The following is a 19,631-nucleotide window of genomic DNA, read 5'->3' on the forward strand; positions in this document are numbered from 1 at the left end:
CCACCACAGATCAGCTGTTCTGTGGTGTGCAGGAGGTGCTGGGGGGAGAGGGAGGAGCAGGGACGGGATGCACTCGGTGGAGAAGGCGGAACTGGGGGGAATAGGCGGGACGGGATTGGAAATAGGTGGGGTGGGGGTGGAGGCTTTGGGGAAGGAGTGAGGTGGGGGCGGGGCCTGAGACGGAGCAGGTGTGGGAAGGGGCAGGGTGGGGACTTGGGAGAAGGGGTGGAGTGGGGGTGGGACCTGGGGCAGAGAAGGTGATAGTTGAACACCCTCCGTGCAAGGAGGAAGCCGGTGCCTGTAGAGAGCTCCCCATAAACATCCACAAAAATTTCCTCATTTCAGATCCCTCATTCAAACCCTCCTTTACGGTGATGCCTACAAAAACATGACTACAGTTATGCTGCTGGTGCACTGAGACCACGGCCTAGCATGCTGGCCAGCACTGTCTCATTGTTTCCTTTTAGTCCCTCATCAGTCTGTATCCATCCCTTGTCTCTTGTCTTATACAGATTGAAAGCGCTTTGTTATTATTATTTATGTGTATGATAGTAATACCTCGGCACCCCGATCATGGCCCAAGACCCAGCTGTGGTACGTGCTGCACACACACACACAAAACAAAAAGACAGTCTTTGCTAGGGTGACCAGATGTCCCAATTTTATAGGGACAGTCCCAGTATTTGGGGCTTTGTCTTATATAGGTGCCTATTGTCCCCCACTTGCCTCACACTTGCTTATCTGGTCACCGTAAGAGTTTACAATCTAAGTGGTAGAAAGGGCCAGAGGGCTGCTGCCAATGAGAGGCTTCTGGGAAGATACACTGGGAGGGAAAGCAGAGTAGGCATTTTTCATCAGCAAAGTGCCTCATGATGTGGCTGGGGCTGTCCGCAGTGGCTCATCTTCCACATCCAGTGGCTCTGGTCCCTCATTCTGCTCATCCTTGGGCTGGTCTAACTTGAAGCCACAAGCCAGGAAGAGCAAGGAAGGTGGAACGGTTTGGCTCCTCTCCACTCCACCAGGTCTAACCCTTCCCTACCCCACCCAAGTCTCCGGGTCTCAACCCTCTCCCCTTGCTGAACCACACACACATGCTGGAACTAGGGCTGCTGGCTTGAAGTGGTTCCCGTCCCATACAGGGTTTACAGGTTGATTCAATGGCTCTCAGCACCCCCCATATAAATTTTTCCAGCTCCCCTGCTCACCCAGTCTCCCCATCCTTCCCATCTCTTTCTAGCTCCTGCTCCTTTCCTTCATCCGCCCCCTGCCTCTCCCACCCAGACCCCTAAGCCCACGCCTGGCTTCTCTGGGGCAGTGAGCGGGAGGGGAGGGGAACTGCAGCCACCGCTGGGGGCGCTACAGAGCAGCGACCTGCGGCAGCAGCGGCTCGGGAGGGGGAGCATCCCCGCCTGCCACGTGACTCACAGAATGTAGTTGGGCTCAAGCCCCAGCCGGGCGTCGAGCGCTGTCCGCCGCCCCCCGCGCCGCACCTCAACGGGGGCAGGAGCGCTGCGGTCACGTGGGCCCAGAGTGATGTAATTCCCCTCCCCCCTCCTGCCCCTCCCCGAGCAGTCGGAGCGTTGGGAGCTGGGCGCTCGCTCGCTCCGTGTGTGGGGCTCGCGCTGACCAGCAGCAGCAGCAGCAGGAGGGAACTTTCCCCGGGCGGCTGCGGCTCCGCTTTCCTCTCCCCGGCCAGCGTGTCGGGCGCGGAGCGTGTGCGGCGGCTGCGGCGGCGGCAGCAGCAGCCGCCGGGCAAGGAGCCTCCATGGGGTGAGTGTCCCCGCAGAAGTTGGCATCTGTTTATCCAGCGCGCTCTCTCTCTCTCTCTCTTTTTTTTTTTTCATTGTGTCCTGTTTCCACCCCTTGCTTTTGTGATTCGGAATCCAGGGAGCGGAGTGGCCGGGGAGGAGGCTATGAATAGGGGCATTGTGTGCATGGCTCAGCCCGGAGAGAGCGGGGAGGGGAAGGAGGAGGCGGCGGCGGCGGCGAAGTGGGGAGCCAGCTGCCTGCTCCTGGGGTCTCTAGGAAAAGCGGGGCCGGAAGGCGGTGCCTGTGGAGGGCAGAGATGAGATGCACGCCTGCTGGAAGGAGGGATGGAGGGAATGAATGGGCGAGACAGAGGTAGAGGAGCTCTCCAGGCTGGACCCTTGTCGCTTCCGTCTCTCCTCCCGGAGCCCTGAAGTTTGGCGAGACCGGGAGGGAGGCAGTGGTAGCAGGCAAGGATTTCATAGCCCCTCTCCTTTATTATGATTCAGTTCAGCCTGGGATTTCCAGGGCTCGGGGCGCTGCCTGGACTGCGTGAGTGGGAGGCCTCCTCTCTGCGGAGCGGTGGAGGAACAAGTTTCCTCAAGGAGAGGGAAGAGTTTGCAGGCGGCGTGGGTCGCTGTGTTGGGGTTTCTGCTGTCTGGAGCAGGGGGAGATTTCTCTCTGCTCCCCTCCCACCAGAAGCTGCTGATGGTGCGTTTCCTTTAGCAGAAAGTTAAGTTCTCCCCCCCCCCCCCCCGCGCGTCTGGGTTTGTAGAGGCTCCAGAGGGCCGTGCACAGCCGCCAGTGACTCAACGGCAGCTTTTTTTTTACTCCAGTCTCTCTCCTGCGGTGGGTCGCATCAGGGCTTTGGAGAGTTGACAGCTGCAGTTCATGTGTGAGTAATAATAGCGCAGCTTTAGTCAACTTTAAGGGGTAGCAGTCAGCATCTATGGATTTCTCTCCCTAAGGAGCTCCTGCCCTGCCAAGGTATCTGTCTCACAGACAGGGTTTGGGGAAAGTTCTCCGAGCTAGTGGAATTTGTTCCACATATATACACACACATACATATACTGGAGTATTTTCACTTCTTTTTGTTGTTACGTTGCTGAAGCTCTTACTCGAAATGCCAAAGGTTTCTGTAAATAATGCTTAATCCTTTCCTCTTTTTTTTTATCCTCACATGGGATTTTTACTATTTGTGTAGCAAAAGGATGCTGGCTGGCACTGTTTAACAGAAGAGGTTCTAATTCTCTTGATCAGAACCTGCTATAGCTTTATTGCGAATAATAAAATACCTCACTAATGTCCTTGTAAAATATTGCATTCTAAGCTGTAGTTAAAATTGTCAGCATTTTCATTAAAAGTATAAACCTCTCCTGGTGTTTGCAACTCTGTTGGTGAAATTTTTCTGCACCCAGAAGCATTCATGCACATATACTCAGGGAGTTATGAGGACTGAGTTTAAAGTAACTTTTGAGAAATGTGAGCAAAACAGACCTGTGTGTGTGTGTGTGTGTGTGTGTGTGTGCACCCCCCCCCCCTTTCCAGTTTTTTACTCTTTAAGATGGGCCTGGTAGGTACCTTGTCCTTAAAGGGACTCTATAAGTTTAAATTTGGCCGGAATAGGAATGGTTTCTTCCTTTACTTTCCAATGGAATTTTTTTTTTGAAAGACAAATTTCCCAGCAGTCTTGGCAAAACAAATATTGTAGAGCATTCTGCCATGGCATTAGAATCTGAGAGTAAAATGATTAATCTGTTTTCATTGTTCAGGCTCTGAAAGATGCAGAAAGTAAAGTACAGTGACAGTGCAAATAATACAAAGCAAGCTAGATTCTTAACATTCAAAGTTACTCTTAAGTAGCATAAGGATGCTTGCTTTTTTAGGGTTTTTTTTTAAAACCGGATGATGTCCTTCCTATCTAATTTTACTTTTTACTGTTATGAACTAAATTTATCTTAAAAGTTCATAACTGCAAAAGTAGCAGTTTAAGGGGATACTGAGGCTACAAGGTTTCAGTTTATTTGAAAGAATCTTGTCAGCTCAGAATTTCCCCGCAGGTGACAATTAAAAATGGACCTGATTAGTAACCCAGTCAGATCCACACTGGAGTTCATATTTCTAATTCTTACCAATCCTGTGAAGAGGATTTTCCTTCCCCCTCTCCTTTTTTTGGCTGTACTGTGTTACTTATCAAATCATTTTAGTTTCTTACTGAAAAATCTACTCTTAAATATTTCTCCATTTAAGACTATGACCCTGTAATAGAATATAAATATGCAAAAAGAAAAGGAGTATTTGTGGCACCTGATTATGCATGCAAAACACCCATTGTACTGACAAATTTTAAACATTTATTGTCCAGTTCTCAGTTGTGCATTTTGAGGCCTCTTATTTAGTGCCATCTCTCTGCTGGTTTCAGAATAGCATTAAAAAGCTTAAAACACTAAATATATGTACATTACTAGAACAGACACTCTAGACTGATTAGGTGGAATTGATAAATCTCTAGAACTGCTTAGCTTTTGACACACACTCATAAAGAGAGGTAAATGAACTTTTTTGTATTTGCTAAGCAAAGAGTCGCACAACAGCCACATAAACAGAGATGTGAAAGAGCATTTGAGAAGAACAAAACAGGGTTTGTTTAGAACCTGACATTCTGTCTGACAGAGAAGCAAAGTGCCTTTCCAACATTTACCTGTATACCATGCACAGCAAGAGTCTATCTTCCAGACTCCAAAATATTGGGAATATGTGTATGTACCATTCTCTTCCCTAATCCAGGAATGCACCTATCAACATAACAAAGAAGCTGGTTTCCCCAAAAACAATTCATTACTTAAAATGGGTAAGGGAAGAGTGAACAGAGCTGCTGATGGAAGTTTTCATGAAAGGGTTTAATAACGCATCTCTGTTCACTTTTGATATAGCCCCACTTGGGCACCTCTCTGCAGCCCCATTTGGTGGGGCATATGCATTTAATAGGAGAACAAGAGGACTGGAAGCTAAGTTTCTGTGCAGTTCTAGGTTTTTGTGAAGGTTAATGACACAATCTTTGCTCCAGTTGTAGTAATATCCACTATAATCAATTCATTCTGGTAGCTGAGTATGTTCTGGTTCTTGTGGCATGGTGGTGATACCTGAAATAACAATAAACAAAAATGCCTAAAAATAGAACTAATAAATCTAAAGCTTTAGTGTTGTGTTCTTTGCTGTCTCAGGCAGAAACTAAAATAGCCAAAAGAAAATGGCTTTTGAGATTTATATCCACTATCTAGGCAGGTTTGTGGTGGCTTCTGTGGGTCATGACTTCACCAGAAGATATGCATTGAAATTACTACTATTCTGGCAGTAGTTTTTCTACTGTCCATAATCTTTAATTCTTTTAAGAGGTGTTTTATATTCAAAATTGTGAAAGTCATACTTTTAATGATGGCAGCTTAAGTAATAAACTATTGTAGAATCTACAGTTATCAAACTGTTTGAGATAAAGTTGGGTTTGGGGTAGGAAGGAGAGAGGGCTAAATTCACCATTGGCATTTACAGCTGGAAGCTGGTGTAAACCATTATAGAGGGCTTCAGGGATGGAAACTAAAACAGACCTGGTGGCAGCAGCGTTAGACAGTCCCAGTTCCTCCATTTGTTATTGCAGAAGAGAATGTGAAGTGGCAGCTTGGCCTGAAAAATGAGTGGTGTTGGCACATAAGGGAGTGTGGCTACTAGGATAGCTGGAGGGGATGTTGAATCAACAGCATTTAGCAGGTGATTTTCTGTCCATCTTAGGTACTTGTATTGCCCCCATTACATTCCAATCTGAGCCCTTCACACTTTAATGTATTTATCCTCAAAACACCCTTGTGTGGTAGAGAAACACTGCTGTTCCTACTTTAAGGGTAGGGAGTTGGGGCACAGACAGACAGACAGACTGACTTGCCCAAGATCATACCAGAAGTCTGTGGTGTAGTAGGGAATTTGAAGCTGGGTCTCCCAAGTCCCTGAGTAGTGCCTTAATCATTATACCATCCTTCCTTGGTATTTATATGTACAGTATTTACAATGAAGTCAGTCTGATATATTGACATTGCATCCTGTCCCTAAGGAAAGGGTTTTCAATAATACAGATATGAATGGGTGTTCTCGAGGGGCAGTGTTAACATGGATTCATGGGTTAAATTGCACCCATGCCACTCTGGGTGTTGCAGCCTGGTGCACAGGGTTGCAACGCCCAAAGCGGGAAGCCAGGTCCCGCCTGGTGGGACAGGAGCTGCAGCTATGTGGTGAGTGTGGGATGGGCTTACTCTCTGTTCCCCCTCCCCCAGGGCCTCCCCTCCTCATTCAGCCAGGATTGTGGGGTGGGGTGAGGGGTGCTGCTGTGGTTGGTTGGTGCCTCCTTGGCAGTTTAGTATAGTTCACTCTGCCCCCGGTGCTCTCAGTACTTAATTGTAGGGTTAGTGATGTTGATTCCTTAACAGGCTGAGCTTTTCTCTTAAGTGTTCTATGTAGCAAGGCATACATACGAATTGAACTAAAATGGCCTCAGAAAGTCAAAATAAAGATCACATCACTTCCCTTCTCAATCAGGTTTTATATCCTGCTATAGAATATTTGAAAACTTTTCTTAGTGTGAATATTTCTTCAATGGGGTAATATCCTTCAGGGAATCATCTTGTGGTAGAGACAGGGTTTGAGGATGAGGTTTGACACATGTTAAATAAAGATACCGTTCATCCCTTCTTAACAATTCCCGTGTTTGTTTTCTCTTGAGCTACTTTACAGCATTCATCCATAAAGCAACATTGTACAGCCTTGGTTTTAAGATTAAATCTTTATACTTTCCTCATGCTTGCTTACTCCTGTAAGGAGCAAGTTGTCTGATGTAAAGTATCGTAAAGGAAACGAGTAGCAGGTACTAGCTGTTGTGAGATGCAGTTCTCGGAATGCCTTCTGTGCTGCTATTTGAACAAATAGGTTGTTCGGCACATCTCTGCTGGTTACATCCCTTGCTCTTGATTGGGCACTGTTGCTTCTTCTGATCGCTCTTAAATCTTTAATACGATAACAAGTGGAACTGTGGCTCATGTAGTCTTTTTATTTTTATTATTTGTAACTAGATGCCTCAATCCAAATCCAGGCCTTGCTGTGTAAAGTGCTGTACAAACAGATAGCTAGAAACAGCTGCTGTCCTGAAGACTTTGCAGTCCAAGTAGAGAAGGAAGACACCCTCTTCTTCCCTCTTGTATTTCTGTCCTCCCTTTTTAGAGAAGAGGAACTGAGGCACAGAGAGATTATACTTGCCTGAGATCATACACAAAGTCTGTGGAATAGCTGGGTATTGGGCCCATATTTCCTAAGTCCAGAGAGTGTTTCAAACCAAGACCATCTTTTCTCTGTCATTTTGACTAAAAGCTCTCAATTAGTAAGAGGATTTTCCCCCATAATTCCCATGCCACACTTGGCCTTCTGAGGCACCTGACTATGAAGGATTTCTCAAGAGGAGTAGGCTTTGGACTGCTGTAGGCATTGTTGCCTGGCTGATGTCAGCTTGTGATTGACAGCTTATACTAGGTTAGAGAGAGAGCAATCTTTCTCACCCCCCCCCCCCCTCCATCTTCCTCAAAATAATTGTTTGCCCAACTGAAAGAGACACTGGCAGCTTGAAATCTGTTTGGTTTCTAAAGCTGAGATTAAAGTAATTTAAATCATTATACCTGCCCTTGCCCCTGCCAGTTTCTGTGGTCTTACATTTTCCTATCCTTTTAAAAAAAAAAAAAAATTCAGTTTGCTGATTCTGTGTTGAAAGACCTGCCCAGACAGAGAGTCTGATTAGATACAGAGGGGAAAAATGTGAGTCTAATGAATAAATGAGTAAACTCCAATTAACTTCAATGAAGCCAGGATTTCACTTAGAGTGCTATCAGTTGCACAAGATAAACTGAAGAAGGGTCTTGTTTTCTTCTTTTGTATAATTCTTTCCAGTTATTGTAATTGGGTGGCACTAAGGCCTTGTGTGTTCACACAACTTCTACTAGTTTGATTTAAAAACCAATTTTAGTTAACCTGACACAAAACCCTATGTGGACACTCTTAAATTGGTTAGCATTAGACCTCTAAGGTATCCATTCAGGGATGGCTTACCTGGCTCAGCTGAATCAACTTAAAAACAGATTTTAAACTGTTACAAATTGCAGACAAGGTCTAAGAGTAGAGGACTGAAACACTGAGTTCTTGCCTACAATTGGTGTGTAGTTTTTTGTTTGGGGTTTTTTCTTTCTGCTGGTGTGACTGTATTGCTATAGCTGTAGTTTCAAACTATGCTAAATTGCATCTGTGCACAGGTCACTTTTTTCCCCCGTGCAGTGCATTCCCACTGAAGGGTTTGCACTCGTACAGCTACATCCTTGTAGCTACGCACCTGTTCAAAAAATTAAACGTCTGAGTCACTGTCTTACTAGTTTGGTTTACTGTGCTGGCTTCCACAGAGAGTACTTAAAATTCATTGGTTTCAGAGTAACAGCCGTGTTAGTCTGTATTCGCAAAAAGAAAAGGAGTACTTGTGGCACCTTAGAGTCTAACCAATTTATTAGAGCATAAGCTTTCGTGAGCCACAGCTCACTTCATCAGGACAGTGGGGTGGGAGGAGGTATTGGTTCATATTCTCTGTGTATATATAAAGTCTGCTGCAGTTTCCACGATATGCATCTGATGAAGTGAGCTGTGGCTCACGAAAGCTTATGCTCTAATAAATTGGTTAGTCTCTAAGGTGCCACAAGTACTCCTTTTCTTTTTTTTAAAATTCATTGACTATAGACTTGATTTTAAGTAAATGAGTCAGTAATTTGACTGTGATACAAAAATTGCGCATCTATGGTGAACCTATAACATGCCTAACCTCAGCTTGTCAGCAGCAATCTGAATGATCAAAAAGTAAGAAGCATTTCTTAGTAGTTCAAACTGTGAAATGTAATAACTCTTGGCCCATGGTCCTCTTGCCCCTGCAGAGAGGAACCAGAATCTGTGGATCTTAGTGCAGGAAGAGGAACCAGCACTGCATTATAATTGCTCCTTCCTTCTCAGTCCTATAGAGACTCATCTGCAGAGGCTTGGGGGAGATCTGAGCTGTAAATAGGGAGGGGCTGTGGCTGTTGTTGGGGCTGGACTCCCCCTGACCCTAGATCCATGAGGCACAGCAACATGAGTGACTACAAAGAGTTGGCAGTAAACTATGTGGGTTCACTCTCATAACTTCTTTTCACCCTCGAGGGATGTTCCAGGGGAAGTGGTTTTCAAGGTGAGGCAGTTGGCAGTTTGGTCGCAAGAGATTTCCATGTGGATGGTCCTTGTCTGTGGTGAATCCCCTGATGTAGCTATGGATTAAAGGGGATTGGTGGATGTAGGGGGCCAACCCTCAGCCTCTTCTGTAAAGAGGGAGAAAACAGCCCTTCTCTGTGCACCCCATGAGGGAGAAAATGAAAAGCTTGGTGAAATGACATTTACTGGCAGGTTGGTGACTACAGCAATATAATTTAAAAAAATGCTTGAAGCTTCTAAGTGCCTTGGTTGAAAGAGAATTTTTTTTTTTAACACAAAGGTTACAGCTAGGAGATTGTGATACAGTGGAGAATTTTAGAAGGATATCAATGGGAAAAGTTTTCCAACAGCGGGATGTATTTGAGTGGAAAAAATCTCCCAAGGGAAGTTGAGTGCACGTTGCTTAACACATCTAAAAGCAAAAAGGAGTACTTGTGGCACCTTAGAGACTAACCAATTTATTTGAGCATGAGCTTTCGTGAGCTACAGCTCACTTCATTGGATGAGCAGAGATGACAGAGTGGGAGGACACAGGAGATGGTCCTAAACAGGCAGAGGGTGGGACTAGGTCACCGAAGGTCTCTGATGCATCTTATGTCTTATGATTCTGCTTAAAGTAGGATTAGCTGTGTACAAATCATTCCCTGTCTTGAGTAGCCCTTGAGTCACACAGTGAATTTCTCAATGTGTTTTCATAGTCAGAGCCACACTGATACACTCACGGTACAGTAACCCTTTCCATTGTTTGTCAGATGGCATATGGTTGTCTGCAATGGACTGGGCAGGGTGGGGGTGGGAAAGGGTTGCAGGGGGAAGATGCTGAATGTGATGAAATCACAAGATATTTAGTAGCATGGAAAGTGCTGGGGGTATCTTTCAGTATGGTGCCAGTTTGTATGGTATGGTAAACAAAAGCAGCTAGGAAGATGGGCAAAAGCTAAGCCCTCCCAGTGGCTCTGGCAATGGAAAAAACCCAGGTTTGTGAGTGGCATTCGCGTTCCTGTTAACTGGGTCAGCGGAGCTTGATCATGTGAAGAATGTGACAAGCACAGGTATTGAGGTGAGCAGTAGAATAGTCGCTAGCTGTGCAAGTGCCTATGGGTAATTAATAGAGCAACACTAACTGCCAGCAGAGTTTGTTCTTGGGAATGAGAGCTGAATTTGTGGCGTAGGAGGAAAATTATCATCTGAAGCATTATTGGGGAAGGGAGAATCCCTGCTAGGTGTTCGGTATGCAGGTTCTTCATGGAGTCTCTGGCTCTTCTCCTTTATTGGCTTCTAGAAAGATCTGCTTGAGGTAGGGGGAGAGTGAGGTTGGAAAGAGAGGATTGGTTGAAGTTGTGAATGTCATTTTGGTTATGTTGGAAAAGCTTTATCTGACAGGAAGGTTTTGTAGCCTTTCCTAATGGGTAGGCCGACTTTGCATTCATCTAATCTCCATCCCCACAACTGACGATTAATTCTGAGATTAGTATTGTGCTGTGAGTATAGAAATGTAATAAACTGGGTACAATTGTGGTCAGAAAGAGACGGGGATATCACTTGGTAGAAAAACTGAATGTGGCAATAGAACTTACATCTCCTACTTTACAGAAATACACTGATATTTCTTTCCAATATTTAACCCTTCTGGCATTAAACATTCAGGGCAATGAGCCTTAGCAGCAGAGAGTCATTTTCAGCGGCACAAACATAGAGCATACAGGTTTCAGAGTGGTAGCCATGTTAGTCTGTATCAGCAAAAAGAACGAGGAGTACTTATGGCACCTTAGTGACTAACAAATTTACAATATGCCCTAAGGCCATTTTATGTTGCTTCGCTGGATTCAAGGGGCATTCAAGGAGTTAATTACAATGTTGTGAGGTGTAGCTCACGAAAGCTCATGCTCAAATAAATTGGTTAGTCTCTAAGGTGCCACAAGTACTCCTTTTCTTTTTGCGAATACAGACTAACACGGCTGTTACTCTGAAACCTGAATGTTGTTTGAAAGACCTTGCTCTGATTCTAATATAATTTTAATTGGAGGAAACTATAAGCCTAGGGTGGCTATTTACTTTGATTTGCCCTAGTGTAAGTCAGTGGGAGTGCTTGCCCTAGTAACTTTTTAAACCTTAATACTTAATGGTATGAATTTTAGGTTCAAACACCATACATACAGAAATCTCGGAACCTCAAATTACCACTATCCTACTGCATCTTATTGTAACATGGTGGCATTTCTAGGTTGACAGTGAACCTTGCTGGGGTTTTAGTATGTATTGCTAAAAGTTAATAATTTTTTAATTCTATGCTAAAGGGATTACAGATCAAGTATTGTGTATTTAATTGAACTAACAATCGGATGCTTTTAACTAGAATTAAGCTGCTGAGCTTGTGGATTTATATGCTCTGATTTTACAAAGATGCTGTGGATACAAATTGACAGTTCTCAGTATTTATTATTGCATCTGCTCTAAAATGGGAGCTACACTCTATTTGATAAATGGATTGAAAAGATGGTCTTTGTTAGTACCTTTGTATCACCTGCTGAAATACTGTTTTGAAAGGTCGTAGAGCAGTGTTCATTTGTGAATTTCAGTGGATGTGCCTGTGTCTTGTACAGAGTGTCTTGTACAACAGTAATGCAGTACGTTATTAGAGGAACTACCTTTTATCTGTGGGAAATGAACATTTATCATAAAGGTGTACTGAATTGGGACACTGACCTCTTCTGTGCTAATTCCAGTAGTTACTCCCTTTGAGAATGTAAACCTTTAGTAAGGGGAAACAAAAGCCAGTTGTTTTACAGATTTTTGTCTCTCTATTGCTGAGGGATCATGAGCGTTATGATGCACAAATTCTAATCGTAATGTTTGTTTTTAGTTGTGTCTGATGAAAAGATTAGAGTAATGTGGGTCATGAACAACACCAAACCTGGGAATCTATGGGGTGGTTGGTATGGTGGTGGTGTGTTTTTGTTTTGGCATGCTGCCAAAAATTTGATTTTGCTGTGGATTTAGATAATGCCATAAGTACATAAAATGCACATACTGTAGGCAACATGTGATCTTGATGAATCTTGTGGGGAAAAAAAGTTAGTTGTAATGTTGGCCTCCAACAGGAAGTGCCCAAAAAAAAAAAAACCATCAAAAACTTGTTGATGACAGCTGCTAATTGGAATGTATAATAAGTCCTACATAAGGCCCAGTTCTGCAGCCACTCTGTCTGCATACTCAGGAGTTCCCATAGAGGATCTCACCATTAGTCCATCTAGTCAGGTATCCTGTCTTCAACAACATCCTGTCTTCTGCTGCTTCAGATGTAGGTTCAAAAAACCCCAAACAAACTTGTAGCAGGGAAGTTTTTATTTCTGGGTGGCGGTGGTATTTATTTAAATCCCTGCTTGGTGATTTCTTTGCCCTGATGTATGAACATTTGTTTTTAGTCCATTGAAAATTTTAAAGGAATATAATTCCATGTAATTGAATAGTCTTCTTACTTATATAAGTGTTTAATCTGTTTTTAAATCCTGCTAAACTATTGGCTTCAATTATCTCTTGTGGTGATATGTTCCAGAGGCTTTTAAATAAAAGATAATACCTCTATATCAGTTTTAAAAGTGATCATCTGCAAAGGATTTTTAAAACATTAGGCTTCTGCCACCTCCTCTCCTCCCCCCCCCCCTTTTCCTGCTTCGATGTATAAGTAAGACATGTTGTCAAGGTTCCTCCCCCACTCTGAACTCTAGGGTACAGATGTGGGGACCTGCATGAAAAACCTCCTAAGCTTATCTTTACCAGCTTAGGTCAAAACTTCCCCAAGGTACAAAATATTTCACCCGTTGTCCTTGGACTGGCCGCTACCACCACCAAACTAATACTGGTTACTGGGGAAGAGCTGTTTGGACGTGTCCTTCCCCCAAAAATACTTCCCAAAACTCTGCACCCCACTTCCTGGACAAGGTTTGGTAAAAAGCCTCACCAATTTGCCTAGGTGACTACAGACCCAGACCCTGGGATCTTAAGAACAATGAACAATCCTCCCAACACTTGCACCCCCCCCTTCCCTGGGAAATGTTGGATAAAAAGCCTCACCAATTTGCATAGGTGACCACAGACCCAAACCCTTGGATCTGAGAACAATGAAAAAGCATTCAGTTTTTTACAAGAAGACTTTTAATAAAAAAAAAATAGAAGTAAATAGAAATAAAGAAATCCCCCCTGTAAAATCAGGATGGTAGATATCTTACAGGGTAATTAGATTCAAAAACATAGAGAACCCCTCTAGGCAAAACCTTAAGTTACAAAAAAGATACACAGACAGAAATAGTTATTCTATTCAGCACAATTCCTTTCTCAGCCATTTAAAGAAATCATAATCTAACACATACCTAGCTAGATTACTTACTAAAAGTTCTAAGACTCCATTCCTGGTCTATCCCTGGTAAAGACCAGCATATAGACAGACACAGACCCTCTGTTTCTCTCCCTCCTCCCAGCTTTTGAAAGTATCTTGTCTCCTCATTGGTCATTTTGGTCAGGTGCCAGCGAGGTTACCTTTAGCTTCTTAACCCTTTACAGGTGAGAGGAGCTTTCCCCTGGCCAGGAGGGATTTCAAAGGGGTTTACCCTTCCCTTTATATTTATGACACATGTGAAAAAGTCTTGTTTTTTTTACCTTGGAAATACCAGGAAATGTCAAGGTTGCTCTTCCTTGGTCCTCCAGCAAAACCTCTAGGAAGTCTCAGATGTTCGTTGTGAGCTCTGACTCCTTCACTGGAGAGGTGAAGTTGCTTGATCTTGACAACAAGGAGTCCGGTGGCACCTTAAAGACTAACAGGTTTATTTGAGCATAAGATTTCATGGGTAAAAACTCCACTTCTTCAGATGCATGTCTGCATCTGTAATTTTCACTCCATGTCACCCTCTCATTAATTCTCCATCATTTTAGCATCCTCCAGCCTAGACAGCACCTGCAAAATAAAATGAGTTTTGTCTTTTTTGCAAAAACCTTTCAAGACTACTATGTCTGTCATAAAGAAGCGACCTGCCCCTCCCGCAAAGGAACGGAGAGCTCAAATCTGTTGTTTTTCTACCTCTGTAGAGGTCACTCTTTACACTTGTTACTTTTTGAGTTTCATTGAGTGTCCCCTTGTTCTTGTATTAAAAGTGAGTCAGCGTTCTGCCTGCAGAACAACTACCTAATCGTGCCTGAGTCCTTTGATTAGATTTGGTGTTACTTTAACTTTCTACAGAAAGGTATTTGTTTTGGGGGAAGGAGAGGAATTGGCCCAGCTGAAGACCTACTTGGCATGTCTGTGAGATATTTTGGGAAGCTTATTCATGTGTTTTTGTTTTTTTAATATCTTCATGAGAACTGTTCATGTAGAGCTCTGGTGATTTAAAAACTTCTCATAGCTGTGCTTAGTTCAAAAGGATGGTGTGTGGTTATTGATTTTTTTTCCTGACTTTCCACAAATATACCATCTTCCTGCAATGTAACTGTTGATAAAACTATGTGATACCATTTTGAAAGATTACATGTGAGTGTGGATTAAATCTTAATTTGCACAATAGTGTGGTCATTTTAACTTGCTTGCCAAAAAATAAATTGGCACTTTAACTTAACTGATGTGATGAAAGAATGGTGGTGGTGGGTTTTTTTTTCTTTATCAAACTGGAGTCTAGAGCCTCTGAAAATGACATGAAATTTCATACAGTGAACGTAGGGGACCTATAGAAATTAGGGGAGGGGAATATATTCATAGCTATTCATTTATTTGACTAGACTCTGAACTACAATAGGAAATTTTTTTCTTTTATTCTAAGTTGGAGGGAGAAGTTGCTAGAAAGAAACAGAACTTTGTGCATGTGAATATTTTTTGCTGTTAAATTGTTCTTTCAGTAGGAGCTTGCATGGCAGCTAAAACTCCAAAAATACATGGACAGACTATTTCTGTAAACATAACGCAAACATATTTTGTAAGTTTTCAACAGACCTTGAAATGTTGAAATTTTGTTACTTAGATGACTTTGTTCATTCCAGGAGTCTATTAATCTTTCTCCCAGTAGCTATTCTCTTCCCATTATGTTTTGTTTTCGTATGTGTTCACAAACTATTAGTGGAAATGTTTGTACAGAACTTCTCCATATATTGAGATTGATAGAGGATGCTTCTGACATTATCCTGCAATGTGTGCCAGGGTAGGGTGCAAGAACCTTAATTCAATGACTGGATATTTCCCTACAGTTTCTTTCCCACTACCCACCTGTACCAGTGGTTGTTTTGACAGTAACACAGATATAAGCCAGTAGGCTCGTACAAATGTTACCTGTAATATCCTCTTTAGGCAAGATGTTACTAGTATTATAAAATACAAACTTACAAATAACAGGTAAAGATTGTTTCATGCTATTGCTCTGCAGGAATTTAGTCAGTGATGGGCTTGTGCCACGAAACTTCAGGAAGCTGTGAAATGCTGTTAATTTTAAAGAATCTTGAAAAGTAAGACACAACCGATACTTCTTGATTTGTTTTTAAGTCAAAGTTCTATTTTTAAAAGTGTAATAAGGCTCCTAGTGAACCTATGCAGTATCTAGTTAGAAACTTATTTTCCTTTCTGTTTTGCCTAGGTGTTGAAAAAAAACTCAGATCTGGAAAACTGAATGGGATAAACATGAAGAGCTTGAAAGCAAAGTTCAGAAAGAGTGATGTAAGTACTCCAGGGCTCGCTCTGGCTGACTAATATTTGTTAGTTTGTATTGTGGAAACAGTCCCTCACTCCCAACTAGATAAGGTTGTAGGTTAATCAACTACAGAGAACAGAAGCATTTTCCAAACACTACTGTACTCTCCTGTTACATTAGGTCTCTAAACTGTTTCTGTTTTGGAGTATAATTCTCAGTTACACAGGCTAATCAGAATTGGCCACATGCCTCACCTTAGGACATTAGCTGGCTTATGTGAAAATCTGCATGTGTGCAGGATCCACCGGTCTTCTACCAGATTGGGCTCTTTCACAAATCTTGATTCTGTACCTGGAGCTTAGCTTATCCTATTAATGGTTCTAATATCCAGTATTGTTTCTTTTTAGGCATTTGTACCATTATTATCACTGTGGTATCTGAACACTTAACATAGAAAACTGTATCCAGACTGTAACAGGGTGGCAAGGTCTGTAACTCCATATAGGGATACAAGGCTGTCCTGTTGACTACCCTGTTAGCAGGGGTTCTGGAACCCTGCACAGAGCTGATAAGGCAGATGTGGCTAGTTAATTCCACCAGTCTGAGTAGATGTTTGCACCTGCCTCTCATACAGGGAACTAGGGGCAGAGATGGGGAAGTCCTCTAGGATTTGTCAAACCCCAGGAAGAGCTGCAACTGGAGAGAAAGCTTAGGCTGAGTTTCATATTCTGTTTGAGTTACCAGTAAGATTACCAAGAGAGGGGTGAATTTGACCTCATACAGTGTGTGTATTTCTTCTGAAGCAGTGCGAATGCCACCTGTTTATACAATCACTCAGTATGCCTGGTTACTGTTCACTGCATTCTTATGCAATAAGTTCTTGTGGCATTTTGTGGCGTGCGGAATGTATGCCCGTGAAGTTATGTCACATGTTTGCTTGTAGGAAGTCTTATTAGTTGTGTTGTGGCACACACTTTGTGGCATGGCAGCACTGAATTGTCTTACAGATAAAATGCACGTGACACAGGTGACTCTTGACATGTATGCCATATGTTTGACCCTCTCTCATCTTTTGGGTGGAACCTGTAACAACACTGATCATACCAATGAGGAGGAGGACTGGAATATCATACAAGATGATTTGGACAACTTTGTAAACTGGAGTAATAGAAATGGGATGAAATTGAATAGTGCACAGTGCAAGGTCATGCATTTGGGGACTAACAACAAGAATTTTTGCTATAAGCTGGGGTCATATCAGTTGGAAATGGCGGAGGAGGAGAAAGAGCTGGGTGTATTGGTTGATCAGAGGATAACCATGAGCCGCCAGTATGATGCGGCTGTGAAAAATGCTAATGCAGTCCTCGAATGCATCAGGCGAGATTTACAGTAGTGATAGAGAAGTGTTAGTACCATTATACAAGGCACTGGTGAGACCTCATCTGGAGTACTGTGTGCAATTCTGGCCTCCTGTGTTTAAGAAAGATGAATTCAAACTGGAACAGGTACAGAGAAGGGCTACTAGGATGATCCAAGGAATGGAAAACTTAAGTTATGAGAGGAGACTCAAAGAGCTTGGCTTGTTTAGCCTAACCAAAGATGGGGAAATATGATTGCTCTCTCTAAATACATCAGAGGGATAAATACTAGGGAAACAGAGGAGTTAGTTAAGTGTCAAGGTGGACACAAGAACAAATGGATATAAACTGGCCATCATCAAGTTTAGGCTTGAAATTAGATGACAGTTTCTAACCATCACAGGAGTGAAGTTCTGGAACAGCCTTCCAAGGGGAGCAGTGTGGGCAAAAAACTGGCTTCAAGACTGAACTTGCTAAGTTTATGGAGGGGATGGTATGATGGGACTGCCCACAAGGGCATTTAGCTGAACTGCGACTGGTAGCAGCAGATATCTCCAAGGCTGGTGATGAGACACTAGATGGGGAAGGCTCTGAGTTACTACAGAAAATTCTTTTCCAGGTGTCTGGCTGGTGGGTCTTGCCCACGTGCTCAGGGTCTAACTGATCGCCATATTTGGGAATGGGAAGGAATTTTCCCCCCCAGGTCAGATTGCAAGAGATCCTGGGGTTTTTTCACCTTCCTCTGCAGTGTGGGACAGGGTCACTTGCAGGTTTCAACTCGTGTAGATGGTGGGTTCTCTGTAACTTGAAGTCCTTAAATCATGATTTGAGGACTTCAGTAACTCAGCCACACGTTAGGGATCTATTTGCAAGAGTGGGTGGGTGAGGTTCTGTGGCCTGCAAAGTGCAGGAGGTCAGACTAGATGATCCTTTCTGATCTGAAAGAGTCTGAGTCTGTACCAGAAATATGAAATCTTTCATATTCCAACATTAAATAATCTGTGATTTCAGTGTATTCGTGCTTAGTTTTTTGTTTTGTTTTTTAAAATGACATGCTGCTTTTAAATAAATGGCATACAGTGGTCCTTTACCATAGCTAGTTCTCTAAACAATCTGTTCATACAACAATTAACTTGGAGTTTTGCAGGGAGTTTCACAAATCAACACAATATTCCTGAGTGCTGTATTTTGCATTTTGAACCCTGATTCAGCTGACAGGTGTGAGAGATCACCATTTAACTAGAAAACTCCCTAGTTATTACACATATGCGGAAGATGAAGAGCCTAAATTATTCCAGCTAAGGTGGGCATTCATTTACAGTTGGTTTGTTTCCACCAGCTGTCTTTGGTAGAATATGGCTGTGTGTTATCTCACCCACATTTTAAACAGACCATACTCATTCTTTTGGATTCCTCCTGATCATCTGCCCTCTCCCCCAAGCCTTTTTTTTTTTTTTTTTCCCCTTTCTTCCCCTGGACAGCATCTTACAGGAGAGTTGAAACTTGATGCCAGGCTTGCTGCAGGTCCTTTGGTGCATATTTTTTTTTTTAACCCGAACTTTGGCAATCCATGGACCTGATGATATCATATGAATCAAACTGTATATTTGCTAGGAACGCATACCGTAACTATGTAGCCCAAACTAATTACTTAGATTTTCTCAGATAAAACATGTGACTTGTGTATGGCAATCCTTTATAACACCTACCTCTATTCAAATATAAAAGAATTAAACTCCACATTAAAGTGACACCATCTTAAATCACACTTCAATCTTTGTTTTTACCTGCCAATGTTACAAGAAAAATCCTAACTTTTTCTACAACTTTTTCTCTACTCTGGGGATTTCAGCCATCAGTGGCCAGCCACTGATATAACTGTACCAGTGCAAACCTCCAGCGGGAGCAAGCTATGGCATCAGTGCAGCTTGCTTGAAACTAAGGAGCAAATAGCATCATAACAGCTGCTTTGCCTGGCTACTCCAGGGTGTGCACTTAGCTGCCCTGGTGGCTGTAACCAGGGCAGATCCTCAGTGTAGACAAAGCCTAGCTTTGAAATTAACAGTTTTGCTTTTAAGCACTGGAGGCCTCATAAATCCATTAACTATATAAGGGAGGGAGGTTTTATTGCATGTGCAATATTTTAATATAGAGATTGTCTCATGGGCTGCTTCTCCCCCATACTCTGACACGTTGCAGTATAGGTATATATTAGTTGGCGTTTAATACAGTAAAACCTCAGAGTTATGAACGTGCATTAAACTGACAGGTCAACCACACGCCTCATTGGAACTGGAAGTACACCATCAAGCAGCAGAGAAAAAAAGAAAAAGCAAATACTGTAGGGTACTGTGTTAAACGTAAACTACTTAAAAAAAATGAAGGGAAAGCAGCATTTTTCTTCTGCATAGTAAGGTTTCAAAGCTGTTTAGTCAATGTTCAGTTGTAAACTTTTGAAAGAGCAATAACACATTGTTCTGAATTAGTAACATTTTAGAGTTATGAACAACCTCCATTCCCGAGGCATTTATAACTCTGAGGTTGTACTGTA

At 42.8% G+C, this 19,631-nt stretch overlaps 1 protein-coding gene across 2 annotated transcripts in view; it reads left to right on the forward strand.

Moving 5' to 3' along the window:
- The first annotated feature begins 1,466 nt into the window (after positions 1 to 1,466).
- RAI14 (retinoic acid induced 14) overlaps positions 1,467 to 19,631 on the forward strand; it is a 133,994-nt gene continuing 115,829 nt past the window's right edge. For both annotated transcript variants that reach the window (XM_073343703.2, XM_073343704.2), the window contains exons 1-2: positions 1,467 to 1,770; positions 15,669 to 15,748. In XM_073343703.2, coding sequence (XP_073199804.1) covers positions 15,713 to 15,748 — 36 coding nt within the window. In that variant the 5' untranslated portion in view covers positions 1,467 to 1,770; positions 15,669 to 15,712. The remainder of the gene's footprint in view (positions 1,771 to 15,668; positions 15,749 to 19,631) is intronic.

Source organism: Lepidochelys kempii, chromosome 5 (assembly GCF_965140285.1).
Source record: "Lepidochelys kempii isolate rLepKem1 chromosome 5, rLepKem1.hap1, whole genome shotgun sequence".
NCBI lineage: Eukaryota > Metazoa > Chordata > Testudines > Cheloniidae > Lepidochelys > Lepidochelys kempii.